This window comes from Melospiza melodia, unplaced genomic scaffold (assembly GCF_035770615.1).
Source record: "Melospiza melodia melodia isolate bMelMel2 unplaced genomic scaffold, bMelMel2.pri scaffold_236, whole genome shotgun sequence".
NCBI classification, from domain to species: domain Eukaryota; kingdom Metazoa; phylum Chordata; class Aves; order Passeriformes; family Passerellidae; genus Melospiza; species Melospiza melodia.
The window spans coordinates 97,360-121,219 of NW_026948563.1; the positions used below are offsets into that span (position 1 = coordinate 97,360).

A 23,860-nucleotide genomic window follows, 5' to 3' on the forward strand; every position below is an offset into this window, starting at 1 on the left:
AATCTCAATGGTTTCAAAGCCGCTCTGGCCACATCCGCGCAGTCTCGGTGGTTCCGGTGCCGCTCTTGCCACATCCGGTAAAACTCAATGGTTTCTAAGCCGCTCTGGCCACTTCCGCTGAATCTCGGTTGTTCCGGTGACGCTCTAGCCATTTCCGGTGAATCTCAATGGTTTCTAAGCCGCTCTGGCCACTTCCGCTAAATCTCGCTGGTTCCGGTGACGCTCTGGCCACTTCCGGCAAATCTCAATGGTTTCTATGCCGCTCTGGCCACTTCCGCTCAGTCTCGGTGGTTCCGGAGCCGCTCTGGCCACTTCCGGTGAATCTCAATGGTTTCTAAGCCGCTCTGGCCATTTCCGGCAAATCTCGGTGGTTCAGGTGCCGCTCTGGCCACTTCCGGCAAATCTCGGTGGTTCCGGGCCGCTCTGGCCCCTTTCTGGCGAATCTCGGTGGTTGCCGGGGCCGCTCTGGCCCGCCCCGCCCGTCTCGGCGGTTGCTCGGCGGTGATGGCGGCTCTGGCGGCCCTCGGGGCTCCCTCGGTCCCCGAAATCTTCGCCACCATGGAGGAGGGGCCGATCCCCGGCGGGCCCGAGCCGGGCGAGGTGGGGGCGGCCCTGGGGGTCCCCCTGGGGGTCCTGGGGAGGCTGTGAGGGGGCTCGGGGGGGGGTTCTGGGGGTCCGGGGGGTTCCCTCAGAGTCTGGGGCGGTCTCGGGAGGCTCTTGGGAGCTTCCTCAAGACTCGGGAGGGGTCTGGGGCGGTCGCGAGGGAAATAATGGGGCTGGGGGAGGCACCGGGGGGGAATTGGGGTGGGTTTGGGGGGTCCCGTGAGGATGGGGGAGTTCTGGGGGGGTCCTGGGGGGGTCTTGGGGGTCCCGCGGGGAGCCCGGGGTGCCGTGGGTGCGTCGGGGTCAAAGTCCCCCCGTGGGCCCCAGGTCGTTTCGGGGTGTGGGGAGGGCTGGGCCGGGGCTGGGGGGTCCCGGGGGGTCTCAGGGGGTCCCAGAGGGGTCTCGGGCTGTCCTGGGGAGGGGTCCCATTGTGTCCCCCCTGTCCCCCAGGCGTGGCTGGAGTCCCACGGGCGCAACCTCGGACACTTCGTGAACGGGACCTGGCTGAGACCCGAGAGGAGGGAGAGCCTCGAGTGCCGCGAGGCCACGGCGGGTACGGGGACAGGGCCTGGGGACACACAGGGGACACTGCGGGGACACTGAGGGGACAGGGCCTGGGGACACACAGGGGACACTGAGGGGACAGGGACAGGGATTGAGGACACACAGGGGACACTGAGGGACAGGGAACACACAGGGGACAGGGATTGGGGACATACAGGGGACACTGAGGGACAGGGACTGGGGACACACTTGGGGCACTGAGGGACAGGAGATGCACAGGGGACAGGGATTTAGGACACACAGGGGACACTGAGGGACAGGGACAGGGACTGAGGACACACAGGGCACACTGAGGGGACACTGAGGGACAGGGACAGGGATTTAGGACACACAGGGGACACTGAGGGACAGGGACAGGGACTGAGGACACACAGGGGACACTGAGGGGACACTGAAAGGACAGGGACTGGGGACACACAGGACAAAATGACTGGGGACACTAAAGGGAACACTGAGGGGACCCTGAGGGGACAGGGACAGGGACTGGGGACACACAGGGGACACTGAAGGGACACTGAGGGGACAGGGACAAGACCTGGGGACACTGAGGGGACACTGAGGGGAAAGGGACAGGGATTGGGCACTCAGAGGGGACACTGAGGGGACACTGAGAGGACAGGGACAGGAATTAGGGACACACAGGGGACACTGAGGGGACAGGGACAGGGACTGGGGACACACAGGGGACACTGAGGGGACATTGAGGGGACAGGGACAGGGACTGGGGACACACAGGGGACACTGAGGGGAATCTGAGGGGACAGGGACAGGGACTGGGGACACACAGGGGACACTGAGGGGAAAGGGACAGGGATTGGGCACACACAGGGGACACTGAGGGGACACTGAGAGGACAGGGACAGGAGTTAGGAACACACAGGAGACACTGAGGGGACAGGGACAGGGACTGGGGACACACAGGGGACACTGAGGGACAGGGAACACACAGGGGACAGGGATTGGGGACACACAGGGGACACTGAGGGTACAGGGACAGGGACTGGGGACACACAGGGGACACTGAGGGCACACACAGGGGACAGGGACAGGGACTGGGGACACACAGGGGACATTGAGGGGACACTGAAGGGACAGGGACTGGAGACACACAGGGGACAGGGACTGGGGACACACAGGGGACACTGAGGGGACACTGTGGGGCTCTTTAGGGACATTGCCACTGTCTCCAGAGGGCCCCAGAGGGTCCCCAAGGTGTCTCCAAGGTGTCCCCTGGGCCCCTTGGTGAGTGCCACTGTCCCTAAAGAGCCCCACAGTGTCCCCAAGGTGTCCCCTGGGTGAGTGCCACTGTCCCCAAAGGGCCCCAGAGTGTCCCCTGGGCCCCTCAGTGTCCCCCGACACCCCCTGGGTGAGTGCCACTGTCCCCAAAGGGTCCTCATAGTGTCCCCAAGGTGTCCCCTGGGCCCCTGGGTGAGTGCCATTGTCCCAAAGTGTCACCAAAGGGTCCCCAAGGTGTCCCTTGGGCCCTCGGGTGGGTGCCATTGTCCCCAAAGGGCCCCAGAGTGTCCCCAAGGTGTCCCCAAGGTGTCCCCTGGGCCCTCGGGTGAGTGCCACTGTCCCACAGTGTCCCCTCACCCTCTCTGGCTGTGCCTTGTCCCTGTGGTGTCCCCCCAGGGGTGGCGGCCCTGGTCCTGGCCGGTCCCTGCTCGCTGTCCCCATGGTGTCCCTGTCCCCATGATGTCCCCACGGTGTCCCCATGATGTCCCTGTCCCCTCAGGGGTGGTGGCCCTGGTCCTGGCTGGTCCCTGCTCGCTGTCCCCATGGTGTCCCTGTCGCCACGGTGTCGCCACGGTGTCGCCACGGTGTCCCCATGGTGTCCCTGTCCCCCCAGGGGTGGTGGCCCTGGTCCTGGCCGGTCCCTCCCCGCTCTGGCCACTTCCGCGCGATCTCGGTGGTTTAGGTGCCGCTCTGGCCACTTCCGGTGAATCTCAATGGTTTCTCAATGCCGCTGTGGCCACTTCCGCTCAGTCTTGGTGGTTCCGGAGCCGCTCTAGCCATTTCCGGTGAAACTCAATGGTTTCTAAGCCGCTCTGGCCACTTCCGCTCAATCTCGGTGGTTCCGGAGCCGCTCTAGCCATTTCCGGTAAAACTCAATGGTTTCTAAGCCGCTCTGGCCACTTCCGTTCAATCTCGGTGGTTCCGGTGCCGCTCTAGCCATTTCCGGTGAATCTCAATGGTTTCTAAGCCGCTCTGGTCACTTCCGCTCAGTCTCGGTGGTTCCGGTGCCGCTCTGGCCACTTCCGGCAAATCTCAATGGTTTCTAAGCCGCTCTGGCCACTTGCGCTCAGTCTCGGTGGTTCCGGTGCCGCTCTGGCCACTTCCGGCAAATCTCAATGGTTTCTAAGCCGCTCTGGCCACTTCCGCTCAGTCTCGGTGGTTCCGGTGCCGCTCTGGCCACTTCCGGCAAATCTCAATGGTTTCTATGCCGCTCTAGCCACTTCCGCTCAGTCTCGGTGGTTCCGGAGCCGCTCTGGCCACTTCCGGTGAATCTCAATGGTTTCTAAGCCGCTCTGGCCATTTCCGGCAAATCTCGGTGGTTCAGGTGCCGCTCTGGCCACTTCCGGCAAATCTCGGTGGTTCCGGGCCGCTCTGGCCCCTTTCTGGCGAATCTCGGTGGTTGCCGGGGCCGCTCTGGCCCGCCCCGCCCGTCTCGGCGGTTGCTCGGCGGTGATGGCGGCTCTGGCGGCCCTCGGGGCTCCCTCGGTCCCCGAAATCTTCGCCACCATGGAGGAGGGGCCGATCCCCGGCGGGCCCGAGCCGGGCGAGGTGGGGGCGGCCCTGGGGGTCCCCCTGGGGGTCCTGGGGAGGCTGTGAGGGGGCTCGGGGGGAGCTCGGGGGGTCCTGGGGGTTCCCTCAGAGTCTGGGGCGGTCTCGGGAGGCTCTTGGGAGCTTCCTCAAGACTCGGGAGGGGTCTGGGGCGGTCGCGAGGGAAATAATGGGGCTGGGGGAGGCACCGGGGGGGAATTGGGGTGGGTTTGGGGGGTCCCGTGAGGATGGGGGAGTTCTGGGGGGGTCCTGGGGGGGTCTTGGGGGTCCCGCGGGGAGCCCGGGGTGCCGTGGGTGCCTCGGGGTCAAAGTCCCCCCGTGGGCCCAAGGTCGTTTCGGGGTGTGGGGAGGGCTGGGCCGGGGCTGGGGGGTCCCGGGGGGTCTCAGGGGGTCCCAGAGGGGTCTCGGGCTGTCCTGGGGAGGGGTCCCATTGTGTCCCCCCTGTCCCCCAGGCGTGGCTGGAGTCCCACGGGCGCAACCTCGGACACTTCGTGAACGGGACCTGGCTGAGACCCGAGAGGAGGGAGAGCCTCGAGTGCCGCGAGGCCACGGCGGGTACGGGGACAGGGCCTGGGGACACACAGGGGACACTGCGGGGACACTGAAGGGACAGGGACTGGGGACACACAGGGGACACTGCGGGGACACAGAGGGGACACAGAGGGGACAGGGACTGGGGACACTGAAGGGACAGGGACTGGGGACACACAGGGGACACTGAGGGGACAGGGACAGGGATTGAGTACACACAGGGGACACTGAGGGACAGGGAACACACAGGGGACAGGGATTGGGGACATACAGGGGACACTGAGGGACAGGGACTGGGGACACACCTGGGACACTGAGGGACAGGAGATGCACAGGGGACAGGGATTTAGGACACACAGGGGACACTGAGGGACAGGGACAGGGACTGAGGACACACAGGGGACACTGAGGGACAGGGACAGGGACTGAGGTCACACAGGGGACACTGAGGGGACACTGAAAGGACAGGGACTGGGGACACACAGGGCAAAATGACTGGGGACACTAAAGGGAACACTGAGGGGACCCTGAGGGGACAGGGACAGGGACTGGGGACACACAGGGGACACTGAAGGGACACTGAGGGGACAGGGACAAGAACTGGGGACACTGAGGGGACACTGAGGGGAAAGGGACAGGGATTGGGCACTCAGAGGGGACACTGAGAGGACAGGGACAAGGACTGGGGACACACAGGGGTCAGTGAGGGGAATCTGAGGGGACAGGGACAGGGATTGGGCACACAGAGGGGACACTGAGGGGACACTGAGAGGACAGGGACAGGAATTAGGGACACACAGGGGACACTGAGGGGACAGGGACAGGGACTGGGGACACACAGGGGACACTGAGGGGACATTGAGGGGACAGGGACAGGGACTGGGGACACACAGGGGACACTGAGGGGAATCTGAGGGGACAGGGACAGGGACTGGGGACACACAGGGGACACTGAGGGGAAAGGGACAGGGATTGGGCACACACAGGGGACACTGAGGGGACACTGAGAGGACAGGGACAGGAGTTAGGAACACACAGGAGACACTGAGGGGACAGGGACAGGGACTGGGGACACACAGGGGACACTGAGGGACAGGGACAGGGACTGGGGACACACAGGGGACACTGAGGGGACATTGAGGGGACAGGGACAGGGACTGGGGACACACAGGGGACACTGAGGGGAATCTGAGGGGACAGGGACAGGGACTGGGGACACACAGGGGACACTGAGGGGAAAGGGACAGGGATTGGGCACACACAGGGGACACTGAGGGGACACTGAGAGGACAGGGACAGGAGTTAGGAACACACAGGAGACACTGAGGGGACAGGGACAGGGACTGGGGACACACAGGGGACACTGAGGGACAGGGAACACACAGGGGACAGGGATTGGGGACACACAGGGGACACTGAGGGGACAGGGACAGGGACTGGGGACACACAGGGGACACTGAGGGCACACACAGGGGACAGGGACAGGGACTGGGGACACACAGGGGACATTGAGGGGACACTGAAGGGACAGGGACTGGAGACACACAGGGGACAGGGACTGGGGACACACAGGGGACACTGAGGGGACACTGTGGGGCTCTTTAGGGACATTGCCACTGTCTCCAGAGGGCCCCAGAGGGTCCCCAAGGTGTCTCCAAGGTGTCCTCTGGGCCCCTTGGTGAGTGCCACTGTCCCTAAAGAGCCCCACAGTGTCCCCAAGGTGTCCCCTGGGTGAGTGCCACTGTCCCCAAAGGGCCCCAGAGTGTCCCCTGGGCCCCTCAGTGTCCCCCGACACCCCCTGGGTGAGTGCCACTGTCCCCAAAGGGTCCTCATAGTGTCCCCAAGGTGTCCCCTGGGCCCCTGGGTGAGTGCCATTGTCCCAAAGTGTCACCAAAGGGTCCCCAAGGTGTCCCTTGGGCCCTCGGGGGGGTGCCATTGTCCCCAAAGGGCCCCAGAGTGTCCCCAAGGTGTCCCCAAGGTGTCCCCTGGGCCCTCGGGTGAGTGCCACTGTCCCACAGTGTCCCCTCACCCTCTCTGGCTGTGCCTTGTCCCTGTGGTGTCCCCCCAGGGGTGGCGGCCCTGGTCCTGGCCGGTCCCTGCTCGCTGTCCCCATGGTGTCCCTGTCGCCACGGTGTCGCCACGGTGTCCCCATGGTGTCCCTGTCCCCCCAGGGGTGGTGGCCCTGGTCCTGGCCGGTCCCTCCCCGCTCTGGCCACTTCCGCGCGATCTCGGTGGTTTAGGTGCCGCTCTGGCCACTTCCGGTGAATCTCAATGGTTTCTCAATGCCGCTGTGGCCACTTCCGCTCAGTCTTGGTGGTTCCGGAGCCGCTCTAGCCATTTCCTGTGAAACTCAATGGTTTCTAAGCCGCTCTGGCCACTTCCGCTCAAGCTCGGTGGTTCCGGAGCCGCTCTAGCCATTTCCGGTGAAACTCAATGGTTTCTAAGCCGCTCTGGCCACTTCCGCTCAATCTCGGTGGTTCCGGTGCCGCTCTAGCCATTTCCGGTGAATCTCAATGGTTTCTAAGCCGCTCTGGCCACTTCCGCTCAGTCTCGGTGGTTCCGGTGCCGCTCTGGCCACTTCCGGTGAATCTCAATGGTTTCTAAGCCGCTCTGGCCACTTCCGCTCAGTCTCGGTGGTTCCGGTGCCGCTCTGGCCACTTCCGGCAAATCTCAATGGTTTCTAAGCCGCTCTGGCCACTTCCGCTCAGTCTCGGTGGTTCCGGTGCCGCTCTGGCCACTTCCGGCAAATCTCAATGGTTTCTATGCCGCTCTAGCCACTTCCGCTCAGTCTCGGTGGTTCCGGAGACGCTCTGGCCACTTCCGGTGAATCTCAATGGTTTATAAGCCGCTCTGGCCACTTCCGCTCAGTCTCGGTGGTTCCGGTGCCGCTCTGGCCACTTCCGGCAAATCTCAATGGTTTCTATGCCGCTCTAGCCACTTCCGCTCAGTCTCGGTGGTTCCGGAGCCGCTCTGGCCACTTCCGGTGAATCTCAATGGTTTCTAAGCCGCTCTGGCCATTTCCGGCAAATCTCGGTGGTTCAGGTGCCGCTCTGGCCACTTCCGGCAAATCTCGGTGGTTCCGGGCCGCTCTGGCCCCTTTCTGGCGAATCTCGGTGGTTGCCGGGGCCGCTCTGGCCCGCCCCGCCCGTCTCGGCGGTTGCTCGGCGGTGATGGCGGCTCTGGCGGCCCTCGGGGCTCCCTCGGTCCCCGAAATCTTCGCCACCATGGAGGAGGGGCCGATCCCCGGCGGGCCCGAGCCGGGCGAGGTGGGGGCGGCCCTGGGGGTCCCCCTGGGGGTCCTGGGGAGGCTGTGAGGGGGCTCGGGGGGAGCTCGGGGGGTCCTGGGGGTTCCCTCAGAGTCTGGGGCGGTCTCGGGAGGCTCTTGGGAGCTTCCTCAAGACTCGGGAGGGGTCTGGGGCGGTCGCGAGGGAAATAATGGGGCTGGGGGAGGCACCGGGGGGGAATTGGGGTGGGTTTGGGGGGTCCCGTGAGGATGGGGGAGTTCTGGGGGGGTCCTGGGGGGGTCTTGGGGGTCCCGCGGGGAGCCCGGGGTGCCGTGGGTGCGTCGGGGTCAAAGTCCCCCCGTGGGCCCAAGGTCGTTTCGGGGTGTGGGGAGGGCTGGGCCGGGGCTGGGGGGTCCCGGGGGGTCTCAGGGGGTCCCAGAGGGGTCTCGGGCTGTCCTGGGGAGGGGTCCCATTGTGTCCCCCCTGTCCCCCAGGCGTGGCTGGAGTCCCACGGGCGCAACCTCGGACACTTCGTGAACGGGACCTGGCTGAGACCCGAGAGGAGGGAGAGCCTCGAGTGCCGCGAGGCCACGGCGGGTACGGGGACAGGGCCTGGGGACACACAGGGGACACTGCGGGGACACTGAAGGGACAGGGACTGGGGACACACAGGGGACACTGCGGGGACACAGAGGGGACACAGAGGGGACAGGGACTGGGGACACTGAAGGGACAGGGACTGGGGACACACAGGGGACACTGAGGGGACAGGGACAGGGATTGAGTACACACAGGGGACACTGAGGGACAGGGAACACACAGGGGACAGGGATTGGGGACATACAGGGGACACTGAGGGACAGGGACTGGGGACACACCTGGGACACTGAGGGACAGGAGATGCACAGGGGACAGGGATTTAGGACACACAGGGGACACTGAGGGACAGGGACAGGGACTGAGGACACACAGGGGACACTGAGGGACAGGGACAGGGACTGAGGTCACACAGGGGACACTGAGGGGACACTGAAAGGACAGGGACTGGGGACACACAGGGCAAAATGACTGGGGACACTAAAGGGAACACTGAGGGGACCCTGAGGGGACAGGGACAGGGACTGGGGACACACAGGGGACACTGAAGGGACACTGAGGGGACAGGGACAAGAACTGGGGACACTGAGGGGACACTGAGGGGAAAGGGACAGGGATTGGGCACTCAGAGGGGACACTGAGAGGACAGGGACAAGGACTGGGGACACACAGGGGTCAGTGAGGGGAATCTGAGGGGACAGGGACAGGGATTGGGCACACAGAGGGGACACTGAGGGGACACTGAGAGGACAGGGACAGGAATTAGGGACACACAGGGGACACTGAGGGGACAGGGACAGGGACTGGGGACACACAGGGGACACTGAGGGGACATTGAGGGGACAGGGACAGGGACTGGGGACACACAGGGGACACTGAGGGGAATCTGAGGGGACAGGGACAGGGACTGGGGACACACAGGGGACACTGAGGGGAAAGGGACAGGGATTGGGCACACACAGGGGACACTGAGGGGACACTGAGAGGACAGGGACAGGAGTTAGGAACACACAGGAGACACTGAGGGGACAGGGACAGGGACTGGGGACACACAGGGGACACTGAGGGACAGGGACAGGGACTGGGGACACACAGGGGACACTGAGGGGACATTGAGGGGACAGGGACAGGGACTGGGGACACACAGGGGACACTGAGGGGAATCTGAGGGGACAGGGACAGGGACTGGGGACACACAGGGGACACTGAGGGGAAAGGGACAGGGATTGGGCACACACAGGGGACACTGAGGGGACACTGAGAGGACAGGGACAGGAGTTAGGAACACACAGGAGACACTGAGGGGACAGGGACAGGGACTGGGGACACACAGGGGACACTGAGGGACAGGGAACACACAGGGGACAGGGATTGGGGACACACAGGGGACACTGAGGGGACAGGGACAGGGACTGGGGACACACAGGGGACACTGAGGGCACACACAGGGGACAGGGACAGGGACTGGGGACACACAGGGGACATTGAGGGGACACTGAAGGGACAGGGACTGGAGACACACAGGGGACAGGGACTGGGGACACACAGGGGACACTGAGGGGACACTGTGGGGCTCTTTAGGGACATTGCCACTGTCTCCAGAGGGCCCCAGAGGGTCCCCAAGGTGTCTCCAAGGTGTCCCCTGGGCCCCTTGGTGAGTGCCACTGTCCCTAAAGAGCCCCACAGTGTCCCCAAGGTGTCCCCTGGGTGAGTGCCACTGTCCCCAAAGGGCCCCAGAGTGTCCCCTGGGCCCCTCAGTGTCCCCCGACACCCCCTGGGTGAGTGCCACTGTCCCCAAAGGGTCCTCATAGTGTCCCCAAGGTGTCCCCTGGGCCCCTGGGTGAGTGCCATTGTCCCAAAGTGTCACCAAAGGGTCCCCAAGGTGTCCCTTGGGCCCTCGGGGGGGTGCCATTGTCCCCAAAGGGCCCCAGAGTGTCCCCAAGGTGTCCCCAAGGTGTCCCCTGGGCCCTCGGGTGAGTGCCACTGTCCCACAGTGTCCCCTCACCCTCTCTGGCTGTGCCTTGTCCCTGTGGTGTCCCCCCAGGGGTGGCGGCCCTGGTCCTGGCCGGTCCCTGCTCGCTGTCCCCATGGTGTCCCTGTCGCCACGGTGTCGCCACGGTGTCCCCATGGTGTCCCTGTCCCCCCAGGGGTGGTGGCCCTGGTCCTGGCCGGTCCCTCCCCGCTCTGGCCACTTCCGCGCGATCTCGGTGGTTTAGGTGCCGCTCTGGCCACTTCCGGTGAATCTCAATGGTTTCTCAATGCCGCTGTGGCCACTTCCGCTCAGTCTTGGTGGTTCCGGAGCCGCTCTAGCCATTTCCTGTGAAACTCAATGGTTTCTAAGCCGCTCTGGCCACTTCCGCTCAAGCTCGGTGGTTCCGGAGCCGCTCTAGCCATTTCCGGTGAAACTCAATGGTTTCTAAGCCGCTCTGGCCACTTCCGCTCAATCTCGGTGGTTCCGGTGCCGCTCTAGCCATTTCCGGTGAATCTCAATGGTTTCTAAGCCGCTCTGGCCACTTCCGCTCAGTCTCGGTGGTTCCGGTGCCGCTCTGGCCACTTCCGGTGAATCTCAATGGTTTCTAAGCCGCTCTGGCCACTTCCGCTCAGTCTCGGTGGTTCCGGTGCCGCTCTGGCCACTTCCGGCAAATCTCAATGGTTTCTAAGCCGCTCTGGCCACTTCCGCTCAGTCTCGGTGGTTCCGGTGCCGCTCTGGCCACTTCCGGCAAATCTCAATGGTTTCTATGCCGCTCTAGCCACTTCCGCTCAGTCTCGGTGGTTCCGGAGCCGCTCTGGCCACTTCCGGTGAATCTCAATGGTTTCTAAGCCGCTCTGGCCACTTCCGCTCAGTCTCGGTGGTTCCGGTGCCGCTCTGGCCACTTCCGGCAAATCTCAATGGTTTCTATGCCGCTCTAGCCACTTCTGCTCAGTCTCGGTGGTTCCGGAGCCGCTCTGGCCACTTCCGGTGAATCTCAATGGTTTCTAAGCCGCTCTGGCCATTTCCGGCAAATCTCGGTGGTTCAGGTGCCGCTCTGGCCACTTCCGGCAAATCTCGGTGGTTCCGGGCCGCTCTGGCCCCTTTCTGGCGAATCTCGGTGGTTGCCGGGGCCGCTCTGGCCCGCCCCGCCCGTCTCGGCGGTTGCTCGGCGGTGATGGCGGCTCTGGCGGCCCTCGGGGCTCCGTCGGTCCCCGAAATCTTCGCCACCATGGAGGAGGGGCCGATCCCCGGCGGGCCCGAGCCGGGCGAGGTGGGGGCGGCCCTGGGGGTCCCCCTGGGGGTCCTGGGGAGGCTGTGAGGGGGCTCGGGGGGGGGTTCTGGGGGTCCGGGGGGTTCCCTCAGAGTCTGGGGCGGTCTCGGGAGGCTCTTGGGAGCTTCCTCAAGACTCGGGAGGGGTCTGGGGTGGTCGCGAGGGAAATAATGGGGCTGGGGGAGGCACCGGGGGGGAATTGGGGTGGGTTTGGGGGGTCCCGTGAGGATGGGGGAGTTCTGGGGGGGTCCTGGGGGGGTCTTGGGGGTCCCGCGGGGAGCCCGGGGTGCCGTGGGTGCCTCGGGGTCAAAGTCCCCCCGTGGGCCCAAGGTCGTTTCGGGGTGTGGGGAGGGCTGGGCCGGGGCTGGGGGGTCCCGGGGGGTCTCAGGGGGTCCCAGAGGGGTCTCGGGCTGTCCTGGGGAGGGGTCCCATTGTGTCCCCCCTGTCCCCCAGGCGTGGCTGGAGTCCCACGGGCGCAACCTCGGACACTTCGTGAACGGGACCTGGCTGAGACCCGAGAGGAGGGAGAGCCTCGAGTGCCGCGAGGCCACGGCGGGTACGGGGACAGGGCCTGGGGACACACAGGGGACACTGCGGGGACACTGAAGGGACAGGGACTGGGGACACACAGGGGACACTGCGGGGACACAGAGGGGACACAGAGGGGACAGGGACTGGGGACACTGAAGGGACAGGGACTGGGGACACACAGGGGACACTGAGGGGACAGGGACAGGGATTGAGTACACACAGGGGACACTGAGGGACAGGGAACACACAGGGGACAGGGATTGGGGACATACAGGGGACACTGAGGGACAGGGACTGGGGACACACCTGGGACACTGAGGGACAGGAGATGCACAGGGGACAGGGATTTAGGACACACAGGGGACACTGAGGGACAGGGACAGGGACTGAGGACACACAGGGGACACTGAGGGACAGGGACAGGGACTGAGGTCACACAGGGGACACTGAGGGGACACTGAAAGGACAGGGACTGGGGACACACAGGGCAAAATGACTGGGGACACTAAAAGGAACACTGAGGGGACCCTGAGGGGACAGGGACAGGGACTGGGGACACACAGGGGACACTGAAGGGACACTGAGGGGACAGGGACAAGAACTGGGGACACTGAGGGGACACTGAGGGGAAAGGGACAGGGATTGGGCACTCAGAGGGACACTGAGAGGACAGGGACAAGGACTGGGACACACAGGGGTCAGTGAGGGGAATCTGAGGGGACAGGGACAGGGATTGGGCACACAGAGGGGACACTGAGGGGACACTGAGAGGACAGGGACAGGAATTAGGGACACACAGGGGACACTGAGGGGACAGGGACAGGGACTGGGGACACACAGGGGACACTGAGGGGACATTGAGGGGACAGGGACAGGGACTGGGGACACACAGGGGACACTGAGGGGAATCTGAGGGGACAGGGACAGGGACTGGGGACACACAGGGGACACTGAGGGGAAAGGGACAGGGATTGGGCACACACAGGGGACACTGAGGGGACACTGAGAGGACAGGGACAGGAGTTAGGAACACACAGGAGACACTGAGGGGACAGGGACAGGGACTGGGGACACACAGGGGACACTGAGGGACAGGGACAGGGACTGGGGACACACAGGGGACACTGAGGGGACATTGAGGGGACAGGGACAGGGACTGGGGACACACAGGGGACACTGAGGGGAATCTGAGGGGACAGGGACAGGGACTGGGGACACACAGGGGACACTGAGGGGAAAGGGACAGGGATTGGGCACACACAGGGGACACTGAGGGGACACTGAGAGGACAGGGACAGGAGTTAGGAACACACAGGAGACACTGAGGGGACAGGGACAGGGACTGGGGACACACAGGGGACACTGAGGGACAGGGAACACACAGGGGACAGGGATTGGGGACACACAGGGGACACTGAGGGGACAGGGACAGGGACTGGGGACACACAGGGGACACTGAGGGCACACACAGGGGACAGGGACAGGGACTGGGGACACACAGGGGACATTGAGGGGACACTGAAGGGACAGGGACTGGAGACACACAGGGGACAGGGACTGGGGACACACAGGGGACACTGAGGGGACACTGTGGGGCTCTTTAGGGACATTGCCACTGTCTCCAGAGGGCCCCAGAGGGTCCCCAAGGTGTCTCCAAGGTGTCCCCTGGGCCCCTTGGTGAGTGCCACTGTCCCTAAAGAGCCCCACAGTGTCCCCAAGGTGTCCCCTGGGTGAGTGCCACTGTCCCCAAAGGGCCCCAGAGTGTCCCCTGGGCCCCTCAGTGTCCCCCGACACCCCCTGGGTGAGTGCCACTGTCCCCAAAGGGTCCTCATAGTGTCCCCAAGGTGTCCCCTGGGCCCCTGGGTGAGTGCCATTGTCCCAAAGTGTCACCAAAGGGTCCCCAAGGTGTCCCTTGGGCCCTCGGGGGGGGTGCCATTGTCCCCAAAGGGCCCCAGAGTGTCCCCAAGGTGTCCCCAAGGTGTCCCCTGGGCCCTCGGGTGAGTGCCACTGTCCCACAGTGTCCCCTCACCCTCTCTGGCTGTGCCTTGTCCCTGTGGTGTCCCCCCAGGGGTGGCGGCCCTGGTCCTGGCCGGTCCCTGCTCGCTGTCCCCATGGTGTCCCTGTCGCCACGGTGTCGCCACGGTGTCCCCATGGTGTCCCTGTCCCCCCAGGGGTGGTGGCCCTGGTCCTGGCCGGTCCCTCCCCGCTCTGGCCACTTCCGCGCGATCTCGGTGGTTTAGGTGCCGCTCTGGCCACTTCCGGTGAATCTCAATGGTTTCTCAATGCCGCTGTGGCCACTTCCGCTCAGTCTTGGTGGTTCCGGAGCCGCTCTAGCCATTTCCTGTGAAACTCAATGGTTTCTAAGCCGCTCTGGCCACTTCCGCTCAATCTCGGTGGTTCCGGTGCCGCTCTAGCCATTTCCGGTGAATCTCAATGGTTTCTAAGCCGCTCTGGCCACTTCCGCTCAGTCTCGGTGGTTCCGGTGCCGCTCTGGCCACTTCCGGTGAATCTCAATGGTTTCTAAGCCGCTCTGGCCACTTCCGCTCAGTCTCGGTGGTTCCGGTGCCGCTCTGGCCACTTCCGGCAAATCTCAATGGTTTCTAAGCCGCTCTGGCCACTTCCGCTCAGTCTCGGTGGTTCCGGTGCCGCTCTGGCCACTTCCGGCAAATCTCAATGGTTTCTATGCCGCTCTAGCCACTTCCGCTCAGTCTCGGTGGTTCCGGAGCCGCTCTGGCCACTTCCGGTGAATCTCAATGGTTTCTAAGCCGCTCTGGCCACTTCCGCTCAGTCTCGGTGGTTCCGGTGCCGCTCTGGCCACTTCCGGTGAATCTCAATGGTTTCTATGCCGCTCTAGCCACTTCCGCTCAGTCTCGGTGGTTCCGGAGCCGCTCTGGCCACTTCCGGTGAATCTCAATGGTTTCTAAGCCGCTCTGGCCATTTCCGGCAATCTCGGTGGTTCAGGTGCCGCTCTGGCCACTTCCGGCAAATCTCGGTGGTTCCGGGCCGCTCTGGCCCCTTTCTGGCGAATCTCGGTGGTTGCCGGGGCCGCTCTGGCCCGCCCCGCCCGTCTCGGCGGTTGCTCGGCGGTGATGGCGGCTCTGGCGGCCCTCGGGGCTCCCTCGGTCCCCGAAATCTTCGCCACCATGGAGGAGGGGCCGATCCCCGGCGGGCCCGAGCCGGGCGAGGTGGGGGCGGCCCTGGGGGTCCCCCTGGGGGTCCTGGGGAGGCTGTGAGGGGCTCGGGGGGGGGTTCTGGGGGTCCGGGGGGTTCCCTCAGAGTCTGGGGCGGTCTCGGGAGGCTCTTGGGAGCTTCCTCAAGACTCGGGAGGGGTCTGGGGCGGTCGCGAGGGAAATAATGGGGCTGGGGGAGGCACCGGGGGGGAATTGGGGTGGGTTTGGGGGGTCCCGTGAGGATGGGGGAGTTCTGGGGGGGTCCTGGGGGGGTCTTGGGGGTCCCGCGGGGAGCCCGGGGTGCCGTGGGTGCCTCGGGGTCAAAGTCCCCCCGTGGGCCCAAGGTCGTTTCGGGGTGTGGGGAGGGCTGGGCCGGGGCTGGGGGGTCCCGGGGGGTCTCAGGGGGTCCCAGAGGGGTCTCGGGCTGTCCTGGGGAGGGGTCCCATTGTGTCCCCCCTGTCCCCCAGGCGTGGCTGGAGTCCCACGGGCGCAACCTCGGACACTTCGTGAACGGGACCTGGCTGAGACCCGAGAGGAGGGAGAGCCTCGAGTGCCGCGAGGCCACGGCGGGTACGGGGACAGGGCCTGGGGACACACAGGGGACACTGCGGGGACACTGAAGGGACAGGGACTGGGGACACAGAGGGGACACTGCGGGGACACAGAGGGGACACAGAGGGGACAGGGACTGGGGACACTGAAGGGACAGGGACTGGGGACACACAGGGGACACTGAGGGGACAGGGACAGGGATTGAGGACACACAGGGGACACTGAGGGACAGGGAACACACAAGGGGACAGGGATTGGGGACATACAGGGGACACTGAGGGACAGGGACTGGGGACACACCTGGGACACTGAGGGACAGGAGATGCACAGGGGACAGGGATTTAGGACACACAGGGGACACTGAGGGACAGGGACTGAGGACACACAGGGGACACTGAGGGGACACTGAAAGGACAGGGACTGAGGACACACAGGGCAAAATGACTGGGGACACTAAAGGGAACACTGAGGGGACCCTGAGGGGACAGGGACAGGGACTGGGGACACACAGGGGACACTGAAGGGACACTGAGGGGACAGGGACAAGAACTGGGGACACTGAGGGGACACTGAGGGGAAAGGGACAGGGATTGGGCACTCAGAGGGGACACTGAGGGGACACTGAGAGGACAGGGACAAGGACTGGGGACACTAAAGGGAACACTGAGGGGACCCTGAGGGGACAGGGACAGGGACTGGGGACACACAGGGGACACTGAGGGGACACTGAGAGGACAGGGACAGGAATTAGGGACACACAGGGGACACTGAGGGGACAGGGACAGGGACTGGGGACACACAGGGGACACTGAGGGGACATTGAGGGGACAGGGACAGGGACTGGGGACACACAGGGGACACTGAGGGGAATCTGAGGGGACAGGGACAGGGACTGGGGACACACAGGGGACACTGAGGGGAAAGGGACAGGGATTGGGCACACACAGGGGACACTGAGGGGACACTGAGAGGACAGGGACAGGAGTTAGGAACACACAGGAGACACTGAGGGGACAGGGACAGGGACTGGGGACACACAGGGGACACTGAGGGACAGGGAACACACAGGGGACAGGGATTGGGGACACACAGGGGACACTGAGGGGACAGGGACAGGGACTGGGGACACACAGGGGACACTGAGGGCACACACAGGGGACAGGGACAGGGACTGGGGACACACAGGGGACATTGAGGGGACACTGAAGGGACAGGGACTGGAGACACACAGGGGACAGGACTGGGGACACACAGGGGACACTGAGGGGACACTGTGGGGCTCTTTAGGGACATTGCCACTGTCTCCAGAGGGCCCCAGAGGGTCCCCAAGGTGTCTCCAAGGTGTCCCCTGGGCCCCTTGGTGAGTGCCACTGTCCCTAAAGAGCCCCACAGTGTCCCCCAAGGTGTCCCCTGGGTGAGTGCCACTGTCCCCAAAGGGCCCCAGAGTGTCCCCTGGGCCCCTCAGTGTCCCCCGACACCCCCTGGGTGAGTGCCACTGTCCCCAAAGGGTCCTCATAGTGTCCCCAAGGTGTCCCCTGGGCCCCTGGGTGAGTGCCATTGTCCCAAAGTGTCACCAAAGGGTCCCCAAGGTGTCCCTTGGGCCCTCGGGGGGGTGCCATTGTCCCCAAAGGGCCCCAGAGTGTCCCCAAGGTGTCCCCAAGGTGTCCCCTGGGCCCTCGGGTGAGTGCCACTGTCCCACAGTGTCCCCTCACCCTCTCTGGCTGTGCCTTGTCCCTGTGGTGTCCCCCCAGGGGTGGCGGCCCTGGTCCTGGCCGGTCCCTGCTCGCTGTCCCCATGGTGTCCCTGTCGCCACGGTGTCGCCACGGTGTCCCCATGGTGTCCCTGTCCCCCCAGGGGTGGTGGCCCTGGTCCTGGCCGGTCCCTCCCCGCTCTGGCCACTTCCGCGCGATCTCGGTGGTTTAGGTGCCGCTCTGGCCACTTCGGTGAATCTCAATGGTTTCTCAATGCCGCTGTGGCCACTTCCGCTCAGTCTTGGTGGTTCCGGAGCCGCTCTAGCCATTTCCGGTGAAACTCAATGGTTTCTAAGCCGCTCTGGCCACTTCCGCTCAAGCTCGGTGGTTCCGGAGCCGCTCTAGCCATTTCCGGTAAAACTCAATGGTTTCTAAGCCGCTCTGGCCACTTCCGCTCAATCTCGGTGGTTCCGGTGCCGCTCTAGCCATTTCCGGTTAATCTCAATGGTTTCTAAGCCGCTCTGGCCACTTCCGCTCAGTCTCGGTGGTTCCGGTGCCGCTCTGGCCACTTCCGGTGAATCTCAATGGTTTCTAAGCCGCTCTAGCCACTTCCGCTCAGTCTCGGTGGTTCCGGTGCCGCTCTGGCCACTTCCGGCAAATCTCAATGGTTTCTATGCCGCTCTGGCCACTTCCGCTCAGTCTCGGTGGTTCCGGTGCCGCTCTGGCCACTTCCGGCAAATCTCAATGGTTTCTATGCCGCTCTAGCCACTTCCGCTCAGTCTCGGTGGTTCCGGAGCCGCTCTGGCCACTTCCGGTGAATCTCAATGGTTTCTAAGCCGCTCTGGCCATTTCCGGCAAATCTCGGTGGTTCAGGTGCCGCTCTGGCCACTTCCGGCAAATCTCGGTGGTTCCGGGCCGCTCTGGCCCCTTTCTGGCGAATCTCGGTGGTTGCCGGGGCCGCTCTGGCCCGCCCCGCCCGTCTCGGCGGTTGCTCGGCGGTGATGGCGGCTCTGGCGGCCCTCGGGGCTCCCTCGGTCCCCGAAATCTTCGCCACCATGGAGGAGGGGCCGATCCCCGGCGGGCCCGAGCCGGGCGAGGTGGGGGCGGCCCTGGGGGTCCCCCTGGGGGTCCTGGGGAGGCTGTGAGGGGGCTCGGGGGGGGGGTTCTGGGGGTCCGGGGGGTTCCCTCAGAGTCTGGGGCGGTCTCGGGAGGCTCTTGGGAGCTTCCTCAAGACTCGGGAGGGGTCTGGGGCGGTCGCGAGGGAAATAATGGGGCTGGGGGAGGCACCGGGGGGGAATTGGGGTGGGTTTGGGGGGTCCCGTGAGGATGGGGGAGTTCTGGGGGGGTCCTGGGGGGTCTTGGGGGTCCGCGGGGAGCCCGGGGTGCCGTGGGTGCCTCGGGGTCAAAGTCCCCCCGTGGGCCCAAGGTCGTTTCGGGGTGTGGGGAGGGCTGGGCCGGGGCTGGGGGTCCCGGGGGGTCTCAGGGGGTCCCAGAGGGGTCTCGGGCTGTCCTGGGGAGGGGTCCCATTGTGTCCCCCCTGTCCCCCAGGCGTGGCTGGAGTCCCACGGGCGCAACCTCGGACACTTCGTGAACGGGACCTGGCTGAGACCCGAGAGGAGGGAGAGCCTCGAGTGCCGCGAGGCCACGGCGGGTACGGGGACAGGGCCTGGGGACACACAGGGGACACTGAGGGGACACTGAAGGGACAGGGACTGGGGACACAGAGGGGACACTGCGGGGACACAGAGGGGACACAGAGGGGACAGGGACTGGGGACACTGAAGGGACAGGGACTGGGGACACACAGGGGACACTGAGGGGACAGGGACAGGGATTGAGTACACACAGGGGACACTGAGGGACAGGGAACACACAGGGACAGGGATTGGGGACATACAGGGGACACTGAGGGACAGGGACTGGGGACACACCTGGGACACTGAGGGACAGGAGATGCACAGGGGACAGGGATTTAGGACACACAGGGGACACTGAGGGACAGGGACAGGGACTGAGGACACACAGGGGACACTGAGGGACAGGGACAGGGACTGAGGACACACAGGGGACACTGAGGGGACACTGAAAGGACAGGGACTGGGGACACACAGGGCAAAATGACTGGGGACACTAAAGGGAACACTGAAGGGACCTGAGGGGACAGGGACAGGGACTGGGGACACACAGGGGACACTGAAGGGACACTGAGGGGACAGGGACAAGAACTGGGACACTGAGGGGACACTGAGGGGAAAGGGACAGGGATTGGGCACTCAGAGGGGACACTGAGGGGACACTGAGAGGACAGGGACAAGGACTGGGGACAGGACTGGGGACACTAAAGGGAACACTGAGGGGACCCTGAGGGGACAGGGACAGGGGATTGGGCACACAGAGGGGACACTGAGGGGACACTGAGAGGACAGGGACAGGAATTAGGGACACACAGGGGACACTGAGGGGACAGGGACAGGGACTGGGGACACACAGGGGACACTGAGGGGACATTGAGGGGACAGGGACAGGGACTGGGGACACACAGGGGACACTGAGGGGAAAGGGACAGGGATTGGGCACACACAGGGGACACTGAGGGGACACTGAGAGGACAGGGACAGGAGTTAGGAACACACAGGAGACACTGAGGGGACAGGGACAGGGACTGGGGACACACAGGGGACACTGAGGGACAGGGACAGGGACTGGGGACACACAGGGGACACTGAGGGGACATTGAGGGGACAGGGACAGGGACTGGGGGACACACAGGGGACACTGAGGGACAGGGACAGGGACTGGGGACACACAGGGGACACTGAGGGGACATTGAGGGGACAGGACAGGGACTGGGGACACACAGGGGACACTGAGGGGAATCTGAGGGGACAGGGACAGGGACTGGGGACACACAGGGGACACTGAGGGGAAAGGGACAGGGATTGGGCACACACAGGGGACACTGAGGGGACACTGAGAGGACAGGGACAGGAGTTAGGAACACACAGGAGACACTGAGGGGACAGGGACAGGGACTGGGGACACACAGGGGACACTGAGGGACAGGGAACACACAGGGGACAGGGATTGGGGACACACAGGGGACACTGAGGGGACAGGGACAGGGACTGGGGACACACAGGGGACACTGAGGGCACACACAGGGGACAGGGACAGGGACTGGGGACACACAGGGGACATTGAGGGGACACTGAAGGGACAGGGACTGGAGACACACAGGGGACAGGGACTGGGGACACACAGGGGACACTGAGGGGACACTGTGGGGCTCTTTAGGGACATTGCCACTGTCTCCAGAGGGCCCCAGAGGGTCCCCAAGGTGTCTCCAAGGTGTCCCCTGGGCCCCTTGGTGAGTGCCACTGTCCCTAAAGAGCCCCACAGTGTCCCCAAGGTGTCCCCTGGGTGAGTGCCACTGTCCCCAAAGGGCCCCAGAGTGTCCCCTGGGCCCCTCAGTGTCCCCGACACCCCCTGGGTGAGTGCCACTGTCCCCAAAGGGTCCTCATAGTGTCCCCAAGGTGTCCCCTGGGCCCCTGGGTGAGTGCCATTGTCCCAAAGTGTCACCAAAGGGTCCCCAAGGTGTCCCTTGGGCCCTCGGGGGGGTGCCATTGTCCCCAAAGGGCCCCAGAGTGTCCCCAAGGTGTCCCCAAGGTGTCCCCTGGGCCCTCGGGTGAGTGCCACTGTCCCACAGTGTCCCCTCACCCTCTCTGGCTGTGCCTTGTCCCTGTGGTGTCCCCCCAGGGGTGGCGGCCCTGGTCCTGGCCGGTCCCTGCTCGCTGTCCCCATGGTGTCCCTGTCGCCACGGTGTCGCCACGGTGTCCCCATGGTGTCCCTGTCCCCCCAGGGGTGGTGGCCCTGGTCCTGGCCGGTCCCTCCCCGCTCTGGCCACTTCCGCGCGATCTCGGTGGTTTAGGTGCCGCTCTGGCCACTTCCGGTGAATCTCAATGGTTTCTCAATGCCGCTGTGGCCACTTCCGCTCAGTCTTGGTGGTTCCGGAGCCGCTCTAGCCATTTCCTGTGAAACTCAATGGTTTCTAAGCCGCTCTGGCCACTTCCGCTCAAGCTCGGTGGTTCCGGAGCCGCTCTAGCCATTTCCGGTAAAACTCAATGGTTTCTAAGCCGCTCTGGCCACTTCCGCTCAATCTCGGTGGTTCCGGTGCCGCTCTAGCCATTTCCGGTGAATCTCAATGGTTTCTAAGCCGCTCTGGCCACTTCCGCTCAGTCTCGGTGGTTCCGGTGCCGCTCTGGCCACTTCCGGTGAATCTCAATGGTTTCTAAGCCGCTCTGGCCACTTCCGCTCAGTCTCGGTGGTTCCGGTGCCGCTCTGGCCACTTCCGGCAAATCTCAATGGTTTCTAAGCCGCTCTGGCCACTTCCGCTCAGTCTCGGTGGTTCCGGTGCCGCTCTGGCCACTTCCGGCAAATCTCAATGGTTTCTATGCCGCTCTAGCCACTTCCGCTCAGTCTCGGTGGTTCCGGAGCCGCTCTGGCCACTTCCGGTGAATCTCAATGGTTTCTAAGCCGCTCTGGCCATTTCCGGCAAATCTCGGTGGTTCAGGTGCCGCTCTGGCCACTTCCGGCAAATCTCGGTGGTTCCGGGCCGCTCTGGCCCCTTTCTGGCGAATCTCGGTGGTTGCCGGGCCGCTCTGGCCCGCCCCGCCCGTCTCGGCGGTTGCTCGGCGTGATGGCGGCTCTGGCGGCCCTCGGGGCTCCCTCGGGTCCCCGAAATCTTCGCCACCATGGAGGAGGGGCCGATCCCCGGCGGGCCCGAGCCGGGCGAGGTGGGGGCGGCCCTGGGGGTCCCCCTGGGGGTCCTGGGGAGGCTGTGAGGGGGCTCGGGGGGGGGTTCTGGGGGTCCGGGGGGTTCCCTCAGAGTCTGGGGCGGTCTCGGGAGGCTCTTGGGAGCTTCCTCAAGACTCGGGAGGGGTCTGGGGCGGTCGCGAGGGAAATAATGGGGCTGGGGAGGCACCGGGGGGGAATTGGGGTGGGTTTGGGGGGTCCCGTGAGGATGGGGGAGTTCTGGGGGGGTCCTGGGGGGGTCTTGGGGGTCCCGCGGGGAGCCCGGGGTGCCGTGGGTGCCTCGGGGTCAAAGTCCCCCCGTGGGCCCAAGGTCGTTTCGGGGTGTGGGGGAGGGCTGGGCCGGGGCTGGGGGGTCCCGGGGGGTCTCAGGGGGTCCCAGAGGGGTCTCGGGCTGTCCTGGGGAGGGGTCCCATTGTGTCCCCCCTGTCCCCCAGGCGTGGCTGGAGTCCCACGGGCGCAACCTCGGACACTTCGTGAACGGGACCTGGCTGAGACCCGAGAGGAGGGAGAGCCTCGAGTGCCGCGAGGCCACGGCGGGTACGGGGACAGGGCCTGGGGACACACAGGGGACACTGCGGGGACACTGAAGGGACAGGGACTGGGGACACACAGGGGACACTGCGGGGACACAGAGGGGACACAGAGGGGACAGGGACTGGGGACACTGAAGGGACAGGGACTGGGGACACACAGGGGACACTGAGGGGACAGGGACAGGGATTGAGGACACACAGGGGACACTGAGGGACAGGGAACACACAGGGGACAGGGATTGGGGACATACAGGGGACACTGAGGGACAGGGACTGGGGACACACCTGGGACACTGAGGGACAGGAGATGCACAGGGGACAGGGATTTAGGACACACAGGGGACACTGAGGGACAGGGACTGAGGACACACAGGGGACACTGAGGGGACACTGAAAGGACAGGGACTGAGGACACACAGGGCAAAATGACTGGGGACACTAAAGGGAACACTGAGGGGACCCTGAGGGGACAGGGACAGGGACTGGGGACACACAGGGGACACTGAAGGGACACTGAGGGGACAGGGACAAGAACTGGGGACACTGAGGGGACACTAAGGGAAAGGGACAGGGATTGGGCACTCAGAGGGGACACTGAGGGGACACTGAGAGGACAGGGACAAGGACTGGGGACACTAAAGGGAACACTGAGGGACCCTGAGGGGACAGGGACAGGGACTGGGGACACACAGGGGACACTGAGGGGACACTGAGAGGACAGGGACAGGAATTAGGGACACACAGGGGACACTGAGGGGACAGGGACAGGGACTGGGGACACACAGGGGACACTGAGGGGACATTGAGGGGACAGGGACAGGGACTGGGGACACACAGGGGACACTGAGGGGAATCTGAGGGGACAGGGACAGGGACTGGGGACACACAGGGGACACTGAGGGGAAAGGGACAGGGATTGGGCACACACAGGGGACACTGAGGGGACACTGAGAGGACAGGGACAGGAGTTAGGAACACACAGGAGACACTGAGGGGACAGGGACAGGGACTGGGGACACACAGGGG

The 23,860-nt window shown here is 64.7% G+C and overlaps 1 protein-coding gene across 1 annotated transcript; it reads left to right on the forward strand.

Annotated features, from left to right (window-relative positions):
- The first annotated feature begins 504 nt into the window (after positions 1-504).
- Positions 505-22,857, forward strand: LOC134433693 (uncharacterized). The gene is made up of 12 exons (XM_063182455.1): positions 505-600; positions 1,054-1,156; positions 3,728-3,951; positions 4,404-4,506; positions 7,525-7,748; positions 8,201-8,303; positions 11,999-12,101; positions 15,038-15,261; positions 15,714-15,816; positions 18,363-18,586; positions 19,038-19,140; positions 22,736-22,857. The coding sequence occupies exons 1-12, from the start codon at positions 505-507 to the stop codon at positions 22,776-22,778; spliced, it is 1,653 nt and encodes a 550-aa protein (XP_063038525.1). The 3' UTR covers positions 22,779-22,857.
- Positions 22,858-23,860: the final 1,003 nt, after the last annotated feature.

What these genes read in the sequence shown, in the direction of transcription:
- LOC134433693 (XM_063182455.1), top strand. Translation starts at nt 505, where the DNA reads ATGGCGGCTCTGGCGGCCCTCGGGGCTCCCTCGGTCCCCGAAATCTTC. An exon ending in GCGGGCCCGAGCCGGGCGAG is followed by an intron (nt 15,262 to 15,713) that starts GTGGGGGCGGCC and finishes CCTGTCCCCCAG; the next exon opens with GCGTGGCTGGAGTCCCACGG. An exon ending in GTGCCGCGAGGCCACGGCGG is followed by an intron (nt 19,141 to 22,735) that starts GTACGGGGACAG and finishes CCTGTCCCCCAG; the next exon opens with GCGTGGCTGGAGTCCCACGG.